General features: G+C 35.2%; 1 protein-coding gene across 11 annotated transcripts in view; it reads right to left on the bottom strand.

The window, feature by feature from the left end:
• Window positions 1–775: 775 nt before the first annotated feature.
• Window positions 776–22,878, bottom strand: part of PPFIA1 (PTPRF interacting protein alpha 1) — a 59,010-nt gene continuing 36,907 nt past the window's right edge. For 3 of the 11 annotated variants that reach the window (XM_074841757.1, XM_074841759.1, XM_074841761.1), the window contains 14 exons: window positions 22,311–22,462; window positions 21,604–21,776; window positions 20,723–20,816; window positions 14,353–14,434; window positions 14,021–14,221; window positions 13,148–13,210; window positions 12,612–12,638; window positions 10,737–10,912; window positions 10,547–10,644; window positions 8,616–8,791; window positions 7,979–8,047; window positions 5,861–6,026; window positions 4,534–4,604; window positions 776–3,202 (listed from right to left, as the gene is read on the bottom strand). In XM_074841757.1, the coding sequence (XP_074697858.1) occupies window positions 4,546–4,604; window positions 5,861–6,026; window positions 7,979–8,047; window positions 8,616–8,791; window positions 10,547–10,644; window positions 10,737–10,912; window positions 12,612–12,638; window positions 13,148–13,210; window positions 14,021–14,221; window positions 14,353–14,434; window positions 20,723–20,816; window positions 21,604–21,776; window positions 22,311–22,462 (1,536 nt within the window). In that variant the 3' untranslated portion in view covers window positions 776–3,202; window positions 4,534–4,545. The remainder of the gene's footprint in view (window positions 3,203–4,533; window positions 4,605–5,860; window positions 6,027–7,978; window positions 8,048–8,615; window positions 8,792–10,546; window positions 10,645–10,736; window positions 10,913–12,611; window positions 12,639–13,147; window positions 13,211–14,020; window positions 14,222–14,352; window positions 14,435–20,722; window positions 20,817–21,603; window positions 21,777–22,310; window positions 22,463–22,878) is intronic. The other 8 variants (XM_074841762.1, XM_074841763.1, XM_074841765.1 and 5 more) reach the window with 4 other exon arrangements.

Below are 22,878 nucleotides of genomic sequence, written 5' to 3'. Positions count from 1 at the left end.
TTTTTAAAGTGGGCTAAAATTACTCTTAAAAATATGTCTGCTAGAGAAGAAAGGCTAACAGAACCTTAATCCCTGTGCAAATATTACTATGAACAAAAAATGAAATTAAACTCAAGTTATTCTAAATTTTATTAAGCAGTGCACCAAAACTACAACCCTGAAAATGGGATTATCAAGAAATGAAAAAACAGTTTCCTTTTAAAAGGCAAAGTAACTCTTTAGTTTCAACAAAAATACCACCCCTCAAATAACTCTTAAAACATGGCATTGTATGTTTTTATTTACCTGAAAATTAAATTCTGCTGTGAACTACTTCACCTGTTCTCTGCTCTGTGTTTTGGCATGATAAATCACTACTGTCCATAAACACTGCAAAAGCAACTTCTCGCCTTTTAATTCTCCATCAGTTTGAAAGGATAAAGTTGAAGTTGTAACATCTCTTTTGAGATTCCCTGCCCTCTAAACATGCAAAAATTCCAAGTTTAAAGTTCTCTCAGATAATTCCACCATCTCCTTATTGCAGATGAAACGCATACTTTAATTTTTATAGCACTCTTTCCAACTAAAGCCTTTAAAGACCTTCGGAAATTTACAAATGTTATATTTAACCAAGCTTTATTTAAAGATTGCTGTAGCATAGCCATATGCCTTTGACACATGCACTTGCATCATCTTCTTTCCAGGGGGGTTTATTAAAATTGAGTGAAAGTGTTTTTCTCAATTTCTCTGATACAGCTTTGCTGTATATAATTCACAGAAGGAAGTCAACACACAGTTTTGCCAGTTCGTGAAAGCTTTTTCTATTTCACTCATTTATTCTAGCTCTCATGTCAATTCCATTGTTCCATAACAGTTAAGGTTTTACAGCCTTAAAATAATAAACGTATGTTCTTTTCACATTTTACAAGTCTATTCCACGTTGTTTTCACTTTTGAGAAGCAACAATACATGACTTTGAACACCTACAATCACATCAGTGACCAGAAACGTCTATGCAATTTTTTTCTAAACAATGAAGTTTAGCTGAACACTGAGTCAGGATCTCCTTCTGCAGTTTCATTTTAGCTTTTTCTAGAAAGATAGATTCTCTGAAAATATAAAAGAGACTGCAAATGATCAGATAGCAACTCATATAGACAAGCCAGACAAACAGAGATGCATTATTGAACAATGTTTAAAGCATCAATCACAATGTTTCTCCATTCCATGCATTCCACATCCTGCTGTTGATCTAGAGGACATGATGAAGTATGCTTCACTACTGCTTCGATTATCCTGTAACTTTATCCTTCTGTCTTCTCTTCTACACATGAAATGGTTTACAAATATATTAAAATTGACATAACAGCCCTATTGTGACCCAATTTTGTATTGGTGCCCTCAACTCCTATGTCTCTCTCCAAATATCACTATGGTCATAATCTCATTTTATTAACAAAGCAACTGTTGCTGCTATGTAGAACAGCACTTCAGTCTTCATCACATGGACCAGAATACACTGAAGTTGTGTGAGAGTTTTTTGTTACTATTTTTAAAGGTAAATCATAGCTCTAACTACGAGTAGAAGTAGGCAATAAATCAGTTTTCTTCAGGAAAACTGCTTTTCAAAAACTGATTAATGCGTGTGAACTTGAACAATTCCAAAGAAAATGTCACATCTAACGGAACATTCTACTGGAGGAAAGTCATCATTTGAAACAAGATCTACAGGGCAGCAAACAATCATTAAGATGCTTTATTGACAATATCCACTCACCGTAAAAGTACCTGCCTGCATACAATTAGATCTTAGCTTTTCAATAGTGTTTTATTGGCAGTGGAAAATGCATCAGTACTTTATTGAAAGAAAGCAATAAATAATACTGTGATAAAAATAGTTCAAAAGTAGACTGTACATATTGTTACATAATCTGAAAATACACAAGATTAATAGAAAAACAGAACAGTAACACTGAATTTCAGTTTTACAAGCAAGTTAAAAGTGGAAAACAAAATAAGAAAAAAAGACATGCTATATATATTGTTGCATAATAAATAATGCACCATCTGAACAGATTCTTGCTGGCTTTTTAATATGCCATTTACAAGTGTTGGATACATTTTCTACTCATACAGTCCAAAATGGCTACAACCATCAAAAATTAAAGTCCAGACAACTCTTTAGAACAAGTTTACAAAACACAAAAGATGACTTACGTAAGAAAAGTAAGGCCTTTATTAGAAGTTGCACTGCTTTAGTTTTCAGCCCATTGTACCTTCATCTTTCACTACTCATTTGACATGAGACTGCAGTGCTTCATGATTGGTCCGTTAAAACTAGTTTCACCAGCATCTTTCCACAAGTGTTTTCAATCAAAAAGATCTAGGACAAAAAACTCTGTGGCCTGTGGATTACGACCAGGAATTATTATGAAGTCTATCCTCCTCAAGTTAAGGAAAAAAAAACCACGAAACAGTTCTTGGTTTATGGCTTGTTTTCAGTCACTGTGAAGATACGCTATACAAATACAGCAGAGAGTGTTATGACCAAGTCAATCACTTCTAAAAGGTGTTCCGTTGTGTTATAGTTTCTCCCAGCTTTTAAAACAAGTTATATTTTAAATAAAGACAAATTCCCACTACTTGACAAATCCTCTTTGTGGAAAGGTACAGTTCTGAAAAGAAGAACAATCATGTACCACGCCTTCTACAACAACATATGCTTACCTGAAAAAAAGCTGGACTTGTTTTCAGATCTAAGCTAACATTTCAAAAGACAAAATATATACTGCTTGGTGTCATGATACTTTTACAAAGGTATTAAAATCCTTTTCACCTTCAGTTTCATTATTAAAAAACAATGATAATTACAGTAACTGCATAATTTACAAAAACCCTATATTACTTATAGGGACATATACATACAAGCATTACAGTACATTCAGTTGGAAAGACTAAAATTAGAATAAAAAAATCAGCAATGATTTGATTTGTAGACTGAATAGAAACAGAAAAAGTAAGTAACTATATAAATGAGAAGTCACATAAATATAAGAAACATTTAGATTCTAAAATATTTTCTCTATAGTACTCATGAATTTATTTGCTAATTAAAAACTCTGTAATAAAATATCTCAAAGTGTCCATTTAACAAGTATTAACAGGTTAAGGGTTCCAAATGTTCAAAATGCTGCATATCACCGGTAGAAATAGTGTGGGTAAACTGTAAAAACAACAACAAACAAAAAACACACAGAAAGAAAAAACAAAAAAATTCCATTAGCAGGTTTTTTAAAAACATTTTGTTCCAAGTTTCTCACAAACAGCTCAGTAGTGTAGCAGTCATGCATCAAATTATTGCCAGGCCATGACGTACACAGTTTTATTGCCTTCTGTAATCTTCAGTTGCAATGCAAAGTACATGAGGTCTGCTTTCTAGATAGGTCATCTGACTATAGAAAATCCTGAGACAGTGGAGAGAATTTGGGGGAGGGGAAGACTTAAAACTTTAATGTCTTGAAACTAAAAAAAATTTAAGATGGCCCCTGAGATTATGAACTGACAGATCCACATGATCTGAGTTGCTATGTGCAAGAGTTTCCCTTCTCATACATTTCATACATAAGAACTGTTGAGAATTAAACTTGTATATGCAAAAAGTTCAGAATTTGAACAAAAGGCATGAGTTGGTAGGGATGTTACTGGTGAGAAGAAAGGAAAGAAGCTGTAAGCAGAAGAGGCAGGCAATTTATAGCCCACGGAAGATAACAGCTAGTGAGAGAAAGATTTGCAGATTCTTTTTTTTTTTTTTTTAATTCAATATAGTAAAAAAAATTGGGTTTTCAGACTTGTTTGCAAAACAAGAGAAGTACTGTTCCATGAGAAAATACAGCAGAGGCTACTGAAGAAAAATCATTCCAAATCCTGGAGTAAAACAGGACTACAAATCTTTCATAAGCCAGAATACATGTATTTTGTGTTATCAAGCTGCCTTTTACTGTCAACACTGCTCACAACCACCCAAATTCAGGCTGCAGGTAGCTAAATCCAGCCAGCCAGCCTAAGCAATCACAGTGGCATGAAGTATGCAAGAACTGGAAAACTATGCAGCTACCGCTGTAACAATTCAATATTGAAGCATTTTGTAGTGGGACAAATTTGACCAAGACTCTGAAAGATCAGTAGTCTGAACTGCACTGCCACACACTAAATTATTTTCTTTCCTTTGCACGCCTGATTTAGTCCCCTTCCCTCCTCCCCACTTTCACTAGGTGTTTCACTCCAACCTTTGATTTCAACACTTTCTATGTAGTTATTTAGCACACGTCCTTTTTGAGGCTGTTTAAAAAAACCCTCAGAAGAATACAATCTTTACAAAAGTAAATAAACACTCATAGTCTTCATTGCAGAAAATAATCTCTGGATTTTCAATATAACAATCTACCTTGAAAACCTGAAACAGTTTTCTAAGTGTGTAAATTCACTGTATTAAAATACCTGACGTTTTATTTCATAAATAGCTGCTTCACTATTACACCTATCAACTTTACTCACCGGGAGAAGGCTTTAACAGGAGTAGGTCCTTACTGTAGCAGAATCCAATCTTTGTGTTCCTGATACACTGCCTATTTCAAGAAGCATGGGAAGACATGCAGAACACAGCATGCATGTTAGTTTTCAAAAAAAACATCACAGCAATGTGATTACAGCTACTGTAGTCACCCAACTCTAAGGTCTCAAGTTAGAAAAGCAGAATTTATTTTACACTTTATATATCATCCACTCCTAGTTTCAGTGGCTAACAAAAAGAATTCTAAAATATCTGCATGCTAACTAGCACACTGAAATTGGCAAAGGTAATTTTAAAATTTATTTTCTATTTTATATGGTTTATATATTTTTATATTTTTTTGTATGATAAAAAGAAAGGAGTTTTACATGGTAAAGACTCCACTCATTTTAATTTACAGAAGTTTCCGTATGAATTCTGGAAAATATTTTGTGCTAGTGACAGTATTTAAAATTTACAACAGCTCACATTTTAGAGTAACATCAGATGCAATGGTTGCTTCTTTGAGCTTTACTCATAAGTACAATTTTCAGAACCCGAGACAACTCTGACAGATTATGTTGAAGTTCTCATCCTGTCTGTTCCAATTAAATACATTTTCCATTTATTTTTACTTGTGTTTTGTAAAACAAATTCAGGTAAAAGTTTATTCTCATGGTACTAAAGAGACTGTTTTTAAACATAAGAGATACCTCATGTGACAATGATCAACTACTTGCAGGTGGGTTTTTTCCAGTTAGTTGTTTTTTGGGGTTTTTTTTTTTTAATATGTATCTCTCCATGTGTATGCACACATATACATATAAATCATTAAGTACACAGCAGTGAATGAAGTAGTGATTTCAAGTATGATTAACATTTAAGTGACCACTGCAGAGGGGGTAATGCACCTTTTACTCAAGTTTTAATAATCTCAAGATGATCCGAGGGAGTTTACTCACATCATTTTTGAATGCATTTTACTGCATTTCAGAAGTGGACCTTACATTGGTCTAATTGCTGCTAATTAGAAATTATACTTCAGGTGATTAAAAGACTTCTCCTAAAATGTAATTTTATTTTTCTAGTTTAACATAAATTTATTTCTAACTATCATTCTCATTTTGTTATTCCAGTGAGGTAAGAAGAAACTCCACATCTATTACAGCTTCCTGAAATTATAAAGCACCCTATGGTTAAACACAGTGTTATATATACAACCATGCACAAGGCAGATGCTTTTATGCAGGAAAAAAAGGTAATTTGAACTGAATTCCCCTGCAATCTCAAGCAAAAAAGTGCATCATGCTTAAAATAATACAAAATCAATACCATCAATCTGCATCTTCTTTGGCTGCATAGAGGGTGAAGACATTGAGGTTGTAACTCTGAAATTTGCAGGAAGAGTCTCTGCTGATCCAGCAGCTAAACCTCTTATGTCCTTTGGTCTAAACTTCTTTCTCCATGAAGGTGCTCTCCTAAAGCTCTTATCATCATCCTGTTATATTGATAAACATTAGTGATTCAAAAAATGTAGGATTGTTACTGACATTAAAAGGATTACTGACAATCTTAAGTAAGTGTATCACCACTGAATGAGTTATTTTCAGAACAGTTCAGGTGTAACAGCAGCAGAGGTCTTCATTTGCAACAATCTGTGTTCATTTGCTAGAGTGTGGGCTCTTCAGCTCAGTAACTATGGAAATTCATGTTCTCAGCCCATTTAAGAAAACGTTTCGTACTTTGAATGTTTGTACTTCATGATTTGCAATAATTCTTAAGTGTCACATCACTCATTCTTAGGGGATATGAGAAGTGGAGCAGATCATAAAAGCTGCTTGGGAACACTGACATAGAGGCTTAATTTGAACAATTGCTTTTAACCTTCAATTCTGTCTTACAGGAATGATGATACAGCTATTGTGCTTTCTCATGCTACAAAATACAGGAAGTGATAGTGAGAAAAAAAAAGTGTAGTAAATATGATATTGCTGTGCAGTATTTTGCTTAAGCACTTGGGTAAACCTAACTAGTAATTACCCAAGTGCATTTTCCCTCCATTAACACATCTGCATCTCTGAAGTAATATTCCACTTCAGTAATATAATACTGCACTTTCTAAATACAACAGTTCAAGTCTCAATTCCAAAATGTCTTTTGCAGTGAAGGTATTGTGTCAGTGCAAATATACCCATTCAGCATCTCAATTTGCCAACTTCACCTTTAGAAACACTTCAAACCTTTGAATGCCATTTTACCTAAAATTTATCCCCTTTTAGAATTAGGGGACAAGTATCCTGAAGAGATCTTAATGATCAAACTACCCTGTGACGCTAGAAGAGAGCAGACATCTGTTCCCTCAAAGCTCCTTCTCTTGAAGTTTGAAATCCATAAGGAAAAATACCTTAGAAAGCTATCAAGCTGCTTTCTGACGATGTTATTAAAACAGAAACATCATCAGATGTTAGAACTGCATACTGAGAACAGAGCTGTCAGGATGTGCCATAAAAGGGCTGTAACAAGTCTATTAGGTAGAAGATGAACACAAAACCAGCCAACGTCTGTCAGAGAAGCTTCCCCTGTTCTCTTCCTCATACTAGCACACGTTTCTGAGATATCATAGGCTCGTTCCCTGACCTAGTTATAACCACGTTAGGGTTTTGCCACTTTAGTCTTCATCTGAACCACTTTCGCCTACGCATGCTACCACATAAACTCTCATTAGCACCAAAGAGGCAGCACAGAGTTAGGAGTCTCTTGGGGAAGTAACACCAGCTTGAAACTGTTCACAGAGCTACAGCATAGAGGAACTTAAAAGTTTAAAGATTTAACACTCTCTCCTTTATGCTATGGATCACAGGGTCTACAAAAAAGTCTCACACGTAGTTTGTTAAGAGTTTTATACTCATTACATTTAAATGAAGTTTATACACTGTAAGATCACAGACTGCCCAACAGAAATTACTTTGATGTGTAAACATACCTGGTAGTCATCTATACCAGTATTAACAGAAATTTACAACACAAGCTTTCTTGAAAAACACTCAAAACCCTTTGAAATACTGCTCATTAGGACAAAGGTTTGAAATGTGCTATACAGTGCCTTTCTCTATCATAGCTTATTCATCTGCCACACTGGTCACTAATTTCCCCACATTTTAGATAGAAAAAAGAAGAATCAGCCCGAAGTGCTGCTATTAGATAACCATTAGACTAACCATACAAGCTACAAAAAATAAACTTGCAAATCATCTCAACAGTTTCATATTCAAAGTTATCTTACCTAAATACACAAAAACTGTCATATTCAGAAACTCTCGAAGACAAAGAATCTGAAGTTAAAATTTCTGACACTATTCTGCCAATAGTTTAAAGAGGTTCAAGCTAAACTCTTTCACTTAACAGTTCTGCTAAAGTTCTCAGGACCATAAAATGGGTCAAGTAACTTACTTCATCAAGTCTTCTGTCTGTGCCCATAGCAAGAAGGTTATTAAATTCCCTCTCCAGAACAGCACGAGCCTAAAGTTTATAGTATGAAAGAAATGGAAATTAATTCCAAAAGATTAGTAATTAGTAACCTACAGTAATTTTAAAAACTTAATATAACCCAAAATGTTTAATACTTTATCAGATTAATAAACATACTTAGTACTTGAAAAGTTATTACTTAATTTGTAACTTATTAAAAATTTAAGGAAGACTTAACAGCTCTCCCTTCCCTTAGTTGTGACATGAAAGTTCATGATTTCTGGCTCTAACTTAATTATTTTAGAATAAAAACTAGCAAACAACAAAAAAGATGAGTTTTACACTAATGTTGTAAAGATGGGCTACGGGGAAAATATTCCAACAATACTTTTTGTTCAAGCAAACTGATCAACCACAACTGTCATTATCAATTAGAAAACAGTAAGAAAAGCACAGTTCTATGTTTTGCTCTTAGAGGACAATAGACAACTTCCCATTTCTAAAGCTTCTAGAGCTGGGAATAGAAAGACATGCAGTTACCTAAGAAAACAGTTCCATTTTTAACCTTGCTAGAGGGAAGAAATGTCCTACTGGCCATAAAGTACTACTTCTTGCTTACCTGTGTGTTTTGAGTGGGTATTTGTAATAAGAGAGCTAATGCATTGTAATCAAATGATTCATCTAAGGCCACAAGTGCACCATGAACTCCGCTCTCTATAAGGTTATTTGCGTATTCTTTAAGACCAATGGACACTACCCAATGGATCATTCTTTCATTGCTCCAGACAAGGACATCTATGGAGAAAAAAAAGTTGTTGCCCAATTTATAACAATACAACTTCTCTGAACAAAAAACCTACAGTCCTTTCTTTATCTGTATGCGTGTGTTGGGATTTGATTTTCACATATACACAATTAATCATAAATGCTGTTGAGTAGTAGCTTTCAAGGAATTTTGTTATTTAACATTTAGGTTGTGATCTCATCTGTCCCTGCCTTTTTGGTGTGCATGAAATGCAATGAACTGGCAACAAAACTCCATGCTTAGACTCCACCGCTCAGTGTTAGATCCCTTCCATACAACAGTTTTCCTTGCACCCAGAAGGAATAGTCCTCGCTCAATCTCCCTTCTCTGCCTAGAGGGAGGCTACAGTCACAGTTAAGAGACAAGTTCAGCTGGGCATAGTGTTCATGCAGGAGAAGACAGATCTTCTGTTTTGCACAGCCACTTAAGGGCTTGGACCTCAAGAGAGATTAAATATTTTGGGGAGAAAAATTTTACTACCCAAAAGAAAAATCTTATAGCGATTTCTTATGTGCTTCCTACTGAATTTGAACTGAAAGCTTTAATATTGTTTAAAGCTTTATTATTTATTAGTTTTATAATCTTATCTACCTTTAAGTTCTGACAGTGTTCAATTTAGTAACGCAGACTTACTTTCAAGCTTATGTATGCATGCTACTACACTTTTCCACAATCATTAAAGTGGAAAATAAACATATTAGAAGTTTGCTGGAAGGCATTTCATACTGTAACAGCTCAACAATCAATATACTCTCATCTTCAAACTTCTTCAAGGAAAAACATTATAAAGCAGCATTTACAAGTTCAGCCCAAATGTCAAAACAAAAACTACATTCTCACAAGTAGGTTTTTTTACACTACTCAGGAATGTCTATACCAATCAAACTGCTGTAATGATCCACAGCATGTTTCTGGCTTGTGTCAACTGGCATTCTTCCCAAACAATTCCCAGGAGAAATTTAAGAGTTATATGTTCCAAGGAGCAATCCCCTATAGGCAACAGATGCAGCCATACCATTCAGGAGGCTAAAAAAAAGCCTACCAGCCACAACACAGACTTGTTTCATGCCAGCTGGTTGCAATTCCTGGGAACACACTCAGGCACAATTAGTAGAATAACCTCCAAAGGGTATCAACACTTCAAAAGGAAAGGGGAAGAGCAAGCACAGAGCCCTTCTAAGCAAACTGTGTACAAGGTAACCCTAAAATTTTAGTGTAAGATGTCAGAAATGACTTCTGATATTAGGCAGGGGAAAAAATTTCTATGGAAAGTCTTGGAAAATACTGTGAATTCTCATCCTACATTCAATAATCACCATGAATCTGGAAGATTTAAACACCTCAGTCACCTGGGTATTTTTTCATAAAGTGCTGCGTCATAAAAATTACCAGCCTCAAGCAACAGTAAAATCACATAGATGCAAAGTTATCATGTCAGAACAGGGGAAAAAAAAAAACCAAACAAGAAAAACCCCAAAACTTTTTCAAAACCATCATCCTCCTAAAACATTTAGTTTTGTTTCAAACTGCAGCACAGTAACAGTTTCAAAAATGTCTGCATTTGTAGAACATCTCTGTCCAAGTGAATGATTAAATGATGTGTTTCATGATTTATTGTTTGGGATCTGCATCCAGACATATCTCCTGATATTTTATAAATAATACCTTTTTTTTTTTTAAATAAATTTGAGGCAGACCAGTGAAAACACATTAGAATCAGACTGAGGTCAAGACAATGCACTAACCCTTAATTTCATTCTGGCTTTCTTCTCTCTTTCTTTCAAGTTCTTTTCGATCATAATTCAGTCTTCGTAGGCACATAATTCCACACTGAAAACTGTTTCTGTTTAGAAAAGAAAAAAATTCATTAAAAGCCCATTTAGAGATAACAGAAGAGTTTATTTTAAGTTTGGTCTCCAACTTAAATCTATTTACCTATGAAAGCTGTCCACCATTTTAAGTTGCCCACGCAGATCTTTTTTAGTTAAATGATCCAGCATTCGAGCATCAACAAGACATTCCATGAAATAGCTGCGATACTGAGGGAGCCCCAGACTAGGGAGCCATTCATTGCCAATCCACTCATGGTTCATATCACCATAGGCTAATGTCTGTTTTTAAAAGATTAAGGAATAAGCTTATTAAAATGAGAAATAAAAGAGAAAAGCTTTTTTAGACAACATACTTTAAAGTAAAACAACGCTTACTTAATTCTTAACCTGTAAAGATAAGCAAACAAAAATACTGAATACTACATGTGTTTTCTGAAGAAGTCAATCTCATGAAGGAAAGCAAGTTTAGATATTCAAATCAGCAAGTAAAACTGCTTTAATTTATTTTATGTTGAAGAGTATAAAAAAATATGCAAAAACTAATAAAAATAAAAAAGACTAGTCTATACGGCTTTGGTAGCAAGAGCCATAGAATTTCATTTTGTTAAATGAAAGTTAAAAATACTGTCTCTTGAAAACTGGGTGGAGACCATATAAACACAAGACATCAAAAAAAATAACTGCAGGGTTTTTTAATACACTTAAATGTTTTCAGAAACTGATCCCAATCAAGTAAGCAAAAAATGTTGAAAACCCACTACTGAAGAAAAAGCAATTCTGAGTGCTAGTTCTTATCCTAAAAACAAAACAAAAAACCCCAAACCCCCACTTTCTTCACTTCAATTTTGACCTTCAAATCATCAGGCATTTTTGGGAGAAAACTTCTAAAAAGAGAATTTGTAATTATGCATCTAATCACTCCTGAGCAACAAAAAACAGCAACTCTTTTTTTTCAAAAGTCAAGGGTAATAATTCATTTTTACTGTCCAATTAAAAGTCAAAAGCTTTATTTCTCCTCTAGAGGAAGCATCTTCTAGAAAGGAGCAACGTCACATAGAAATGCATTTCTTCAAGCCATCACTAGGTAGCAGACTGAAAGAGCATGTTACTCTTGTAACAGGAAGGCAAGCTATGATTGTTGTCATTGACAATCTGCAAATGAGTATCTGAGACATAGTTAATGAGACTAAAAACAGGTTTAAGCTGGAGGGCAGCCAAGCAAGAAGAGACTACACTGTCCAAAGATACAGATCACAGGCAAATCCTGAGTTTTGTTTAAATCCCTGTATAAAATACTATCTCAATGCCTGAAATACAATTAGGATTTGTCACCACTTTAAGGGAAAACAATTAATCAAGGAGGATTACAGAATTAGTGCACAGAAATCTACTTAGCTATCTAGGCTCAGTATGTCTTGTAGCACACATCTGTGGCAGTGGCCAGGTTGAACAGGGACTTTCTGCACACAGCAGATACTCATGGTATCCATGGGCCATCCACCACCAAAACACTCCACACTGTCACAAAATTTGATCTAGTATGTTCGATACATAGAATACCACAATGCTTATTAAGAAAGAGTAACTTCATTTTGGCGAGTCATAAGCTAGGAGGACAAGTATTTCAGAAGGCTTAATGATAACAAAGACTTCTGAACATTCTTCTCCTAACGGCCTTATTAAAAATCCTTATGCATAGCTTTTTTGTGATGTACTATGTAACAAAGCATTTTACAAATTCTCAATGATGAACCACCAACCTCGGGAGTTCTAGAAAACATCAGAATATTTAAATCACCTAAATACAAAAGTGTATCTTCCAAGTATTTACTATACAGACAAGCTTGTAGTTTCCCCTCTCCCAATCCACACCAAGAGTCACTAAAAGAAACTGCTATAAAGGAAAAACAGATTCTTTCATGCTCTAATTATTGTGACAGTTTACATATAATCTATAATATTACATAAAGTTTCCAACCTGAGCCCAGCTTCCCTCCTCATCTTCCTGTTACGTGGTTAGAAAAGCAAAAGAACACATACATATTAGTATTTAAGTTTAGTAAGGAGATCAAAGTTAAAGATGCACTGCAAGACTAAGTCTACTGCATATCAAAAAAAAAATCTAGATAAAGCAAGCATCATGCATTGTAAAAAACCACACAAGGCACTCATTTTTGTACGAGAGGCTGCAAAACCCATCTACTGATTAAGTTTTCTGGAGACAAGACATTTCTGCAGAAATAATCCAATTTGTCTATTTAATCAAATTAGAGCTCCATTTTACAAATTAGAGAGAGTTTTGTTTACAATCTTATCAATGTTGATTTTTTTCCCCCTTCTGAAAATAAAACTATCAATATACAGGTTACAAGGTTAATAATTAGAAGCAGCAATGATCCAGAATTTTAATACATTAATTCGGAAAAAAAGAAAGACCGAAAGGCACTTGATTCAAGTGTTCAAAAAGTGGGAAAAGCACTCTAAGGAACAGAAGTGGCAACACTGTAAACTAACCGTTTGTTGTGTGGCTGTAAGATTTTCCATTTCTTCATGTGTTACCCAGACATTTCCCGTGGTCTAATATGACCCCACAGGGAACCAATCCCATCCAGTGAAAGGAAAGCAGTAACAAAGAGGAGAGGTTGCAGAACATATAAGCAATCGGTACATGTAAGGAGCAGGCACGGGCAAAAGCAATGGTTTCTAAAGTCTTAAGTATAGGTATATCTATTGAAAGTAATGGCATGGAATAAAAGCCTATAAACATGGATCACTTTTCTTCAAAGGTATTAACAAAATTGAATGTAATAATAGCTTACACTGATGTAATTAATGGGCAAACACTTGACTCTGCTCTAATCTGAAAAATGTTTGTAGTCTAGTACATAATCCCCGGAATCTCAGAAATAACTTCTGATTGCAGGGCAGACTCACTCATGAGAGGGAATTCACACTAACTTTGTGTCTAAATTTACTATGGTATAGGCAGGTGGACTCCTAGTTTATGTAGGCTGAACCATTATTTGGAGTTAATGGCCTTATACATGGATTAAAACAGCCTTCAACTATTTTACAAATTTCTGTATGCACATGTATACTTCATGAGGCCAAAAGATGAGACAAATAACATGTATTCTAAATATTTTGGATTATATACTTACACTCATCTAAACTTCACTTTCCCTAAAAGAAATTGTAGTTATTCCTTCATTTAATTTCCATGAAAGGAAGAAACATCCTGTATTTAAATAATGTGTTCCTCTACAACTTAACGTTTACAGAAATTCTTGTGTGAAGCTCAAATCCTTTCAGTTACGTGTTTACAGTAGAGTTTTTGAAAATTCTAATGGTTCTGAAAGATGTTTAATGCTGGATTGCTTTCCTTACCGTCCTTGAGGTGGGAGGGGCTGATGGACTTGTTAGTGACATGATTTCTTGAATGGCCAGCCTCAGCTTCAGTCTGTGCAGAGGATTACTAATTCCAATTTCACGCTGTATTTCTGTATCAGACAAGGCTGACATGATAGCACCGCTTTTCACATTTGCTCGGCAAGCAGCCACATACCAGGCTGGCATCCCAACCCACAGCTGAAACACACAGAAAAGGAAATAAGCAGGATCTAGAAAACATTCCTGGCTCCAAAATCTTAAATTCTTTAGAAGTCGGTACACCGGGGGGGGGGGGGAGTGGTATTTACTTATTTGGAGGGACCACTTACCTCCAACCACACAACCACAGTAGGCCCATCCCACTGTGCAAAAGGCAAACCTTGTCTTCTGGCTTCCTCTAGTAATTCATGCCTACAATTACAGAAATACTTATTAATAACAAAGAGAATCTCATTAAAACTAGATGTTACAATTTAAACAGTGCATTCAATTTACTATCTTCTTTCCAATAGTTAGCTTTCTTCCTTTCTCAACCTTTTATGTTATACCCTCTAAGGCAGCCACAGCACACGTACAAGGACTACATAGTGACATAAGCCGAATCGGACAGGAAATTGCAGAGTGGCAGAGATGCTGGATCTTGCCTTTCGGAAATTTGTGTCTGAAACTGCTACTGACACTCTAACCAACACTGCCAACACAAAGTGGAGATGTCAGATTTGTCAGTCAGATTCTCAAGTGCTCAGCAAATTAGACTTGAACTCAAGTAGTCATTTTTCCCTCAACGTGTAGATTTGAAACCTGAGTACATCATACATTTCCACAGGTTTCATACATACACCCATGCCATCAAAACGGTGCTGTCCATCAGGCTGTTGAGGCTGGAAACTGGGACAGTAACCATTTAATTGGTGAATTCCAGTCTGCAACAGCAAGCCTGTCAGAATTTCAGGCACAGCTTCAGACAACTGCTATATTCAGAGACCCACGCTTTGGCAATTATATTCTGAAAGGCTGTGTACTGAAACTCAGCTTTCATCTCCTATGATGACACCATTTCCTTTGTTATTCTGAAACAGAAGAGACTGAAGTTTAATACTGACAATTCAGCTTACAGAAACAATGGAAGCTCACATGGTCCCTATAAATAGCTGCCAAAAACATTTGATAAACCAAGAGACAAAAACTAGCGTTGCGGGTATAAGCATGCAATGTTGCTTGGATATGTCTGTCTGAAAAAAAATGGAAAAAGTCTGAAAAAAGCATATTTAAGCTGCCTTTGAAAGTTAGTTGTATATGGTTAAGTCTACACTCACTCTCCTCAGAAGTTTAGAAACAACAACTTCACCTAATTGGACAGTTTTTACTGTTTTATGCTTTTTATTCATACCTGCAAGCGTAGAATTAAGAAGATAAGCAACAATACTACAGATTCAAGATCCTACATTACGTATTTATCATCTTCTCACAATTTAAAACAAAATCTCCCTGCCTTCAGAACTGTATCATGATGATAAAATATTTAAAAGTTCTAGATATTAAAAAACTACCACACAAGACTTCTTGAAAAGGGGTTACTGACAGACTAGTAGCTTTCTTTGCTACTCATGCAAAACAGATATGCAGTATTCAGCTCTTTTAGACACACTAGCATACCTAGGATCTTCACGTTATATTGGTAGGTAACTAAATATAAAAAATAATCAATGAAGTAATATACTAGCAATTGCTTTATCAATAGATAGTACTTCTCCACCCGCATGTCAACAAATTCCTATTGTTCTAGAAGAACCTCTCAATACTTTATCCTAATTAAATGTGCTGCCCCAGAATGAAAAGACAGGAAGAAGGAAGGAACTGCCAGATAACTGGTTACAAATAATCATTTTATAGTGTACCCATTTTAAGACCCAACAATTAAGGTGGAAATAGTGTTCAGCAGTGAGCAGCTCAATAGCCAGATTTCACTAACAGAAGACTGTAAAAGCTAATACATATTTGTACACTTCAAAGATACATATATTTCTAAATTAGGAATAAAGTATCAGCTATTCTCCTGCTGACATTAATTCCACAAATCACTGGCCCTGAACACATTCAGTTTTGCTTCACTTTGTTGTTTAAAGATTAAAAAATGAGAAAAATAAATTAGTAAGATATTAAGAAATACTGCTTGAACAGAACAGAATAAAATGCTTAATACTGTATTTGACAGAAAGGAATACAATGTTTTTTCCAAGTAGTTTAACTTCAAAATTGGTGTCTTTGTCTTCCTTTTTGGTGGTTGTGGTAACATGACAGTGCAGTGAGGGAGGCCCACTAGTGTTGAAAGAGCACAGACATGGCCAAAATAGCCTCCGGTTTGACTAGCATGACCCCACAAGAGCACGTGATCACTGCCTCCCACCCAGCTTATAAAGCTGCCTGGGGTATTGTATGTAATTCAGAGTATTGGAGTGTAATTTCTTATAGTCTTCTAAACCTCCCCGTGTACTTCAGGTTAACCGTGAAACAGCAAGTCATTTGGAGATGAGCAGTACGAATGTATCAAAAATGTAAGGAGAGGTTATGATGCAAACTTTAAACTCAAGGTGGTATTGTATGCAGAAAACAGTTGTGTGGCTGGAGGGAAGTGTTATGTGATGGGGGCAAACAGGTAGAAATAGAATTAAACAAAACAAAATGTTGATAACTTTATGCAGAAATTATTCAATGGGTTCAAAGAGGAATGTATCCAGGAAGTAGAAAATTAATTGCGGTATTTGCTCATATGCAAGAAGAGATAGAAACTTGCTTGCATGGGAAATCATTAAACCAAAAGCTCAAGACAGCACAGGCACAAAACATCTCATGGGAAGAATTCAAAGGCAGCTGCTGTTTTATCTGCAAATAATGCATCAATGTTTTTTTTCCTATAGCAAGGAACTTCACTTTTCCAACAATTCCCTTCCAATTTCACCAGGAAACTTGCTGCATTCCAGCAATACATGATCAGATTATGTAAAGATCACAACTGACACGCCAATTTAGTTTCACAGGCCATAAAATTATACCATTTAAGAAGCGGGTGCAAAATCTAGCCTCCTATCTTTGTGAGGAAAAAAATATTGCAGTAGTGTTGGCAGTGTTAACAGATGGTATAAAGCTGGCACCATGGAGGATAAAAGAATGTCAAAGGAGTGGCTGGCTACTGGAATAACTCTTAGGTGACAAAACCAAGGCATATATGTCTACAAATGTAAAAATTGACTGAACATCACTTGGGAGATCAAATGTGCTGCTGCAAGAGGGGAACACTCGTTGTTAGACAGTTTGAAAGGCATCTAATGCCAGCTGTGAAGAACAAAGAAGTTGTGGTTATATGGGACGAGAAATGATACCATAACTGCAGGTGCTTGATGTAGTAGTGAACACAAAAGGTTCTTTAAAGACCACTTGAAGTATTTGTACTTAGAATGGTCTTGGCAGGCAAGCATGCACTAACCCCAGGAGGAAAAATAAAGCAGCCCAGAGCAACATCACTTTGTCACTGGGTTAAGACAGCATGAGAATGGATAAATCCAGAACTTGTAGCCAAAGGGGAATGCTATATTCCAGATTTCTTGGATGGAATTGAAGAGAACCGATTTGGAAGAAGTTGAGAGTAGAGAAGTTGCAAGGTGTAAAAACTGAAAGGCAACAGTAGTAAAACATGAAATTAAAATAGACTAATTTCAGACAGAGCATCAGTGGAAAGTTAGTATCCTTGTTATACACTGATTTCAGGTATGTAATAAACTTTTTGTGTGTAACTTTTTTTAAGGAGATTTATCTTAAATTAAGGGTTTCCTTCCTTTTTGATTAATACAGTATTAAGTTTGTTGTGTTGTACACAGAAAAGCACAAACACAGTTGTGGCAAACACTGTCAATAGTACAGCTCACAAAGATGATGAACAGCATGAACAAAACACTAAAACCAACAAAACACCAAAAACAACTTCGATTTAGTAAATTAAGAGCAACGGTTTTACAGAAATACATCTACCTTGGAAATGAATTGCCACAAATATCTACTGTTGCTAAACAACTTTCAAAACCCAAATTACAAAACTAATTCCATCTAAGTAGGGTTTAATATTTCCATTATAAAAATTCACACCATGCAAATAAGACAAGACATTGAACTAGCATTCACACTGAACTACACAACACTGGATTTATTTCAGCAACACATTTTCACAGTAAATTCTTTTGAATCCAATATTTCCTCTCATAATTAGACTTTTTTGAAAAAAGCTAGAGCTTTAAATATATTGCTAAAAAATCCAAATGAGATTTATCATAATTTCACAACAATCCTAATAAAGTAAATATAAACTTACCCTGATTTTGCACTACCACATCAAATGGTAAACAAAAGGAAAATAAAACAATGAAGGAAAAATATAAAACTAGGATTAAACTGAACTCAAAGGCATACAAAAACAGACAAATAATGTATACTGTAGTTTAATTCTGTAACTATAAAAAGGGTTTTGTTAGTAAAGACGTTGAATACTGCCCTCAGCCTGTGTGTGCATGCATGCAGAAATCAGAAAGATAAGCAAGCAAATAGGGATTAGAGACAACTATAAATAGAATTAGCTGTCATTGTTCCAAGCATTCAGGTAACTGGAATTCTTTTCACTGAAAACAGGATTTTATAAGTGAACAGACAGCCTCAAGAATTTGTTTTAACCCCACTCTCCTCCAATATCAAAGTGAAAAGCAATTCAGAGCAGCTTTACACTCTTCCTTTTTGATAATGAACCTCTCAAGAAGGCAGCAAGGGATCTTTTACACTTTGTGATAATATTGCTTCCTATGTTCAGAATATGTCAGGATTCTGAAAAAGCTGGATTAAAATATCTTGCTGGGATTTTTAAAATGGTACATTTGCTTCTCATGGAAGTTCAAAGGGCCCTGCTGCTGCTTTCAGCAGTAAGAGCAATAAAACTAAACATGATGCGTATCTTCATCAACAGTGTTGTTTTATACCCACTTTCACTGAAATATCTGAATTGTATATACCATCCTGTCAATAAGCACATACCCATTTTTAATAGATAGGCAAGACAATTTCAAACTAAAAGTTTTCATTTGTCTAATACAGACATGTGCCTTTTAAGCAGTCAACAACATGCAGCCATGAGGTATACTTTTAAGTAATACCAGTAAATTTTTCAAAGGCAGAATGTTTCAAAGGCAGAAAAGTCATGATTATCTGCAACTGCATTTTTTTGCATTTATTAAGGAAAGACAGTACAGATTGTTTTACTTTAGAATGAAATTTGTTGCTGGTATTGAGAAAGATCTATATTGTTCAAAGAATGGGCCTACCACTATTTAGATACGACCAGACTAAAACTATTTATTCAACCAAGATGTGGTATGACTTTAAAGCTCTGTAGAAAAGGGAAAATACCAGATCGTAATAATGTACGATTGCCTTCAGTGTAACAGTCTGAAGAAAAACAGCTGAGCATTCTGTTATACAAACAAAACCACATTCCATTCTGACTTTTCAAACCAACACACTGCTGGTTTTCATTAGCAGTCATCAGACATTATTCTTATTTGTTAATAGAACTTAGGTACTGCAAGAAATCTCTCGCAAAGAGAAAATTAGCACACTTTCTTTCCAACATTCACTATTCTGTCTTAAGAAGGCAAGTTAAAAAAAGCAAAACATGTCTGATCTTGGTCAGCTTTTTTGACACAGAGTAAAGACAGCTGAACAGAACAGAAGCAACAGAAGTTCAAGGTATATGGCTCAGTTTTGTGTGGAAAAATGCAAAAAATGCCTGATCCTATTAAATAAATGAGTGTTTCCTGTATCACCATAAAAGCATCAAGTAAAGATTTCTACTAGTAGCAGTATCTATTTTTCACCTATGATTATAGTCTTTGCTTCATCTCTTCTAAGCCTGGGAACAACAAAGCATGCAATAGATACCCAAAAGTTGAACAGTAAACTGAAAGATTTTCTTGGACACACACTGAAAAAATTCTCATGACTAGGAAAAGGTAACTGCATATCTAAAAGGTGCCATTAAAAAAGGAAATAGTCATAATTTATAAAAAAAAGAGGAAATCAGGCTTATATGGTGTAAGGAAAAAAGATTTCAGCTGTTAAAATGTATGAGAGAAAACATCAAGACAACCTTAAACAGAAGTGAAAAAATTAGTGAACACAACAGCAGTTAGCAACTGCAACGCAAAAGGAAAGACTTTCAGAGTTACCTGCTAGAATGGAAAAAGCAAACGCATACAGAAGGATGTCTGTACAGAACATCTCATGCTTTCACTCTGTCAACTCTTTCACACTGTGGAGCAAGTAACAGCCAAAGGCAACTTTGGCTAAGGTATTAAATCTAACAAATTTGGGGGTGGGTTTGATAAGAGTCTACTTTTATCTCCAAGTTTGTTTATTACAGCATTTCAACAGTATGTTTTCAGCACTGAAATTAATTTCAAACTTACCATGACCTATACTACTATTAATATTCTGGAAAAAATAGTAAAAAAAAAATTTTACAGAGACTTAGTAGCCATAGCACCATACTAAGCAAAAATACCTGGAAAAAAAAAACAAGCCACAGGACAAAAAAGAAAACAAAACATTTTTAAACAAAGCAATACCTTAACAACAGGGGATTAAAATTATTTGATAACTTACTTTTTCTGCATTTTCCTGTTTTTTTCTGCCTGACCTCCAAGCTTGCTGAGGCCTAATGCATCCTGAGAGGAACTATCTGCTTCTCCCATGCCAACTAGAAAAAAAACAAAACAAAAAACCCACCAGTCTTGTTATCTTCTCAGTTTTAGCCAGTTGTAACTCAAAAATCATTACTGCTTTCCTGAAGAAAAGTATTTAATCCTTTGTCATATTACTGATCAGAAATGTACAAAGCCAAACCTCTAAGCCCATCTATCACTCCATTTTCTAGTTGAATATATTCCTATCAAAATGGTGTATGAAAAGAGGAAAATCAGATTGGTATGGACTCAAAATAGGTGCTGTCTAAAACCAGCTAGAGTCACACACAGAATCTCATGTTTCAACCATCTGCAAGATGAATTCTCAGTGTTCCCATATCACTTATGGTTGGTATCAACATCAAGGATACTGCTTTATGCAAAGGATTACACAAGAGAGAAAGGTAACCATAACATTTACTAAGCCAGCTGGGTTTGTTTCAAGGAAGTTCCTTTGGGTATGAAGTGAAGACATGACTGTTGGTGTCAATACTAACAAAAGCCTCTTTCAGTTCTGAGATACAGTTGAAATTTTCACGAATTAAGCCGTAACAGTTCAATAAGGTTCAGTAACATGGCTATGGGAGACTAAAAGACAGCAATACCTGACTAGCTGAACTTGCATCCTACACTCATAAAGGGACCTGCCAGAAGATTCAGTGTCACTAGTTCCAAAAAAATGCTGTATATCAGCATCAAAATAATCAGTCATAAATACGCACATACTGATACATATATCATAAAATTCAGTCTTTCACTCTTACTGTGGAAGAAAAAAGAAAAAAAAAAAGGCAAACCAACCTTGTCCTAATGTTTCCTTGCTTGTTTGTCCAGGTCGTCCCTTTTCTTTCTTGCCAAACAAGCGTCCAATAGAGGATTTGATCCCCTTCTTTTTGGGGGCTTTATGAAGAGAATCTTGGCTACTATTACTGCTACTAGGATTACTTGTTTGCCCATCTTGCGAGCCTGTTGAACTTTACAAAAGAAGGAGTCAAAGGAGCACATGTACAAATTCACTAGCATAACAGCGAGAGTCAAGTTCAGGTTTCTGTGCAAGTTAATGAAAGCTCAGTAACTCACTAATGACATCAAATTTCAGCTTTTAATGAGTCATGAAATCTATCTACTAAAATACAGGTCATTAAATAGAAAAAACAGTGGAAACAACTAAATCGTGCAAGAAAGGAAGGAATATAGTATTTATATCCTATAGCATGGAACTACAAGTGAATTCTCACTCCTTTAAGAAAGTGTTTAAAGTGCAATTCAAAGATGCCAAAGTTGACAACACAAGTCCTGACAACTTGAGTCAGACAACAGAAGTTTGAAATAATTGAGTGGAACCCATCCCAGATACTTCTGCACTTTGAAAAGAACATCTGTCAATCAAAATGGTGGTAATTTTGCAACTTATTTCTAAATTTATAGCTAAATTCCAAACTATGAAAGTATTCTGATGATCTGAAATACTAAGTTACTAGTAGGTCTGACTTATTCAAGCTACTTACTTTCTAACGTCCCTGATATCTTCATGGCTCACTGTATGCAAAGCTCCTTTTTGGACTCTGTCCAAACGCAAAGATCGAGGTGAAGAAGGAGGTGAAGTCTCACATTTTATTGTAGTTTTATCATCTCGTACCTCTTCTCTAGAAGCTGGAGACTAATGGAAAATGAATGAAAACTTGAGGGGTTAGTTGGAAACGCCAGAACAGTAATGAATGCAGTATCAATGCTACACAAAATATTGAAAGAAAAAAAAAAATCAATTATTTCAGTGTTAAAGAATTACTCTTGCCCTTACCATTCTGCAGTTACCTATTTTTTGACTCAATTCTGAATTTTCTGTTACCTTCAGTGACAAACTATGAAATTTCAGCCTTAAGCTAGTGAAATGAGCAAGTAGCACTCATCTTTTATTCATTCGTAGACTAAGTACTAACATAACATCTTCAGCACCATAAAACTAATATACCTGAATTCAGTATAAGCAAGTGCAAAGACAAAAAACCAAAGAGTCCTGTGTAAAGAAGACATCTTGATTCTCACCATTACACGTTTTGACAATCATCAGCAAGA

The sequence above is a fragment of the Strix aluco genome, chromosome 16, assembly GCF_031877795.1.
Source record: "Strix aluco isolate bStrAlu1 chromosome 16, bStrAlu1.hap1, whole genome shotgun sequence".
NCBI lineage: Eukaryota > Metazoa > Chordata > Aves > Strigiformes > Strigidae > Strix > Strix aluco.
The sequence above is the reverse complement of the archived record's forward strand: the minus strand, read 5'-3'. Positions and strand labels throughout refer to the sequence as shown.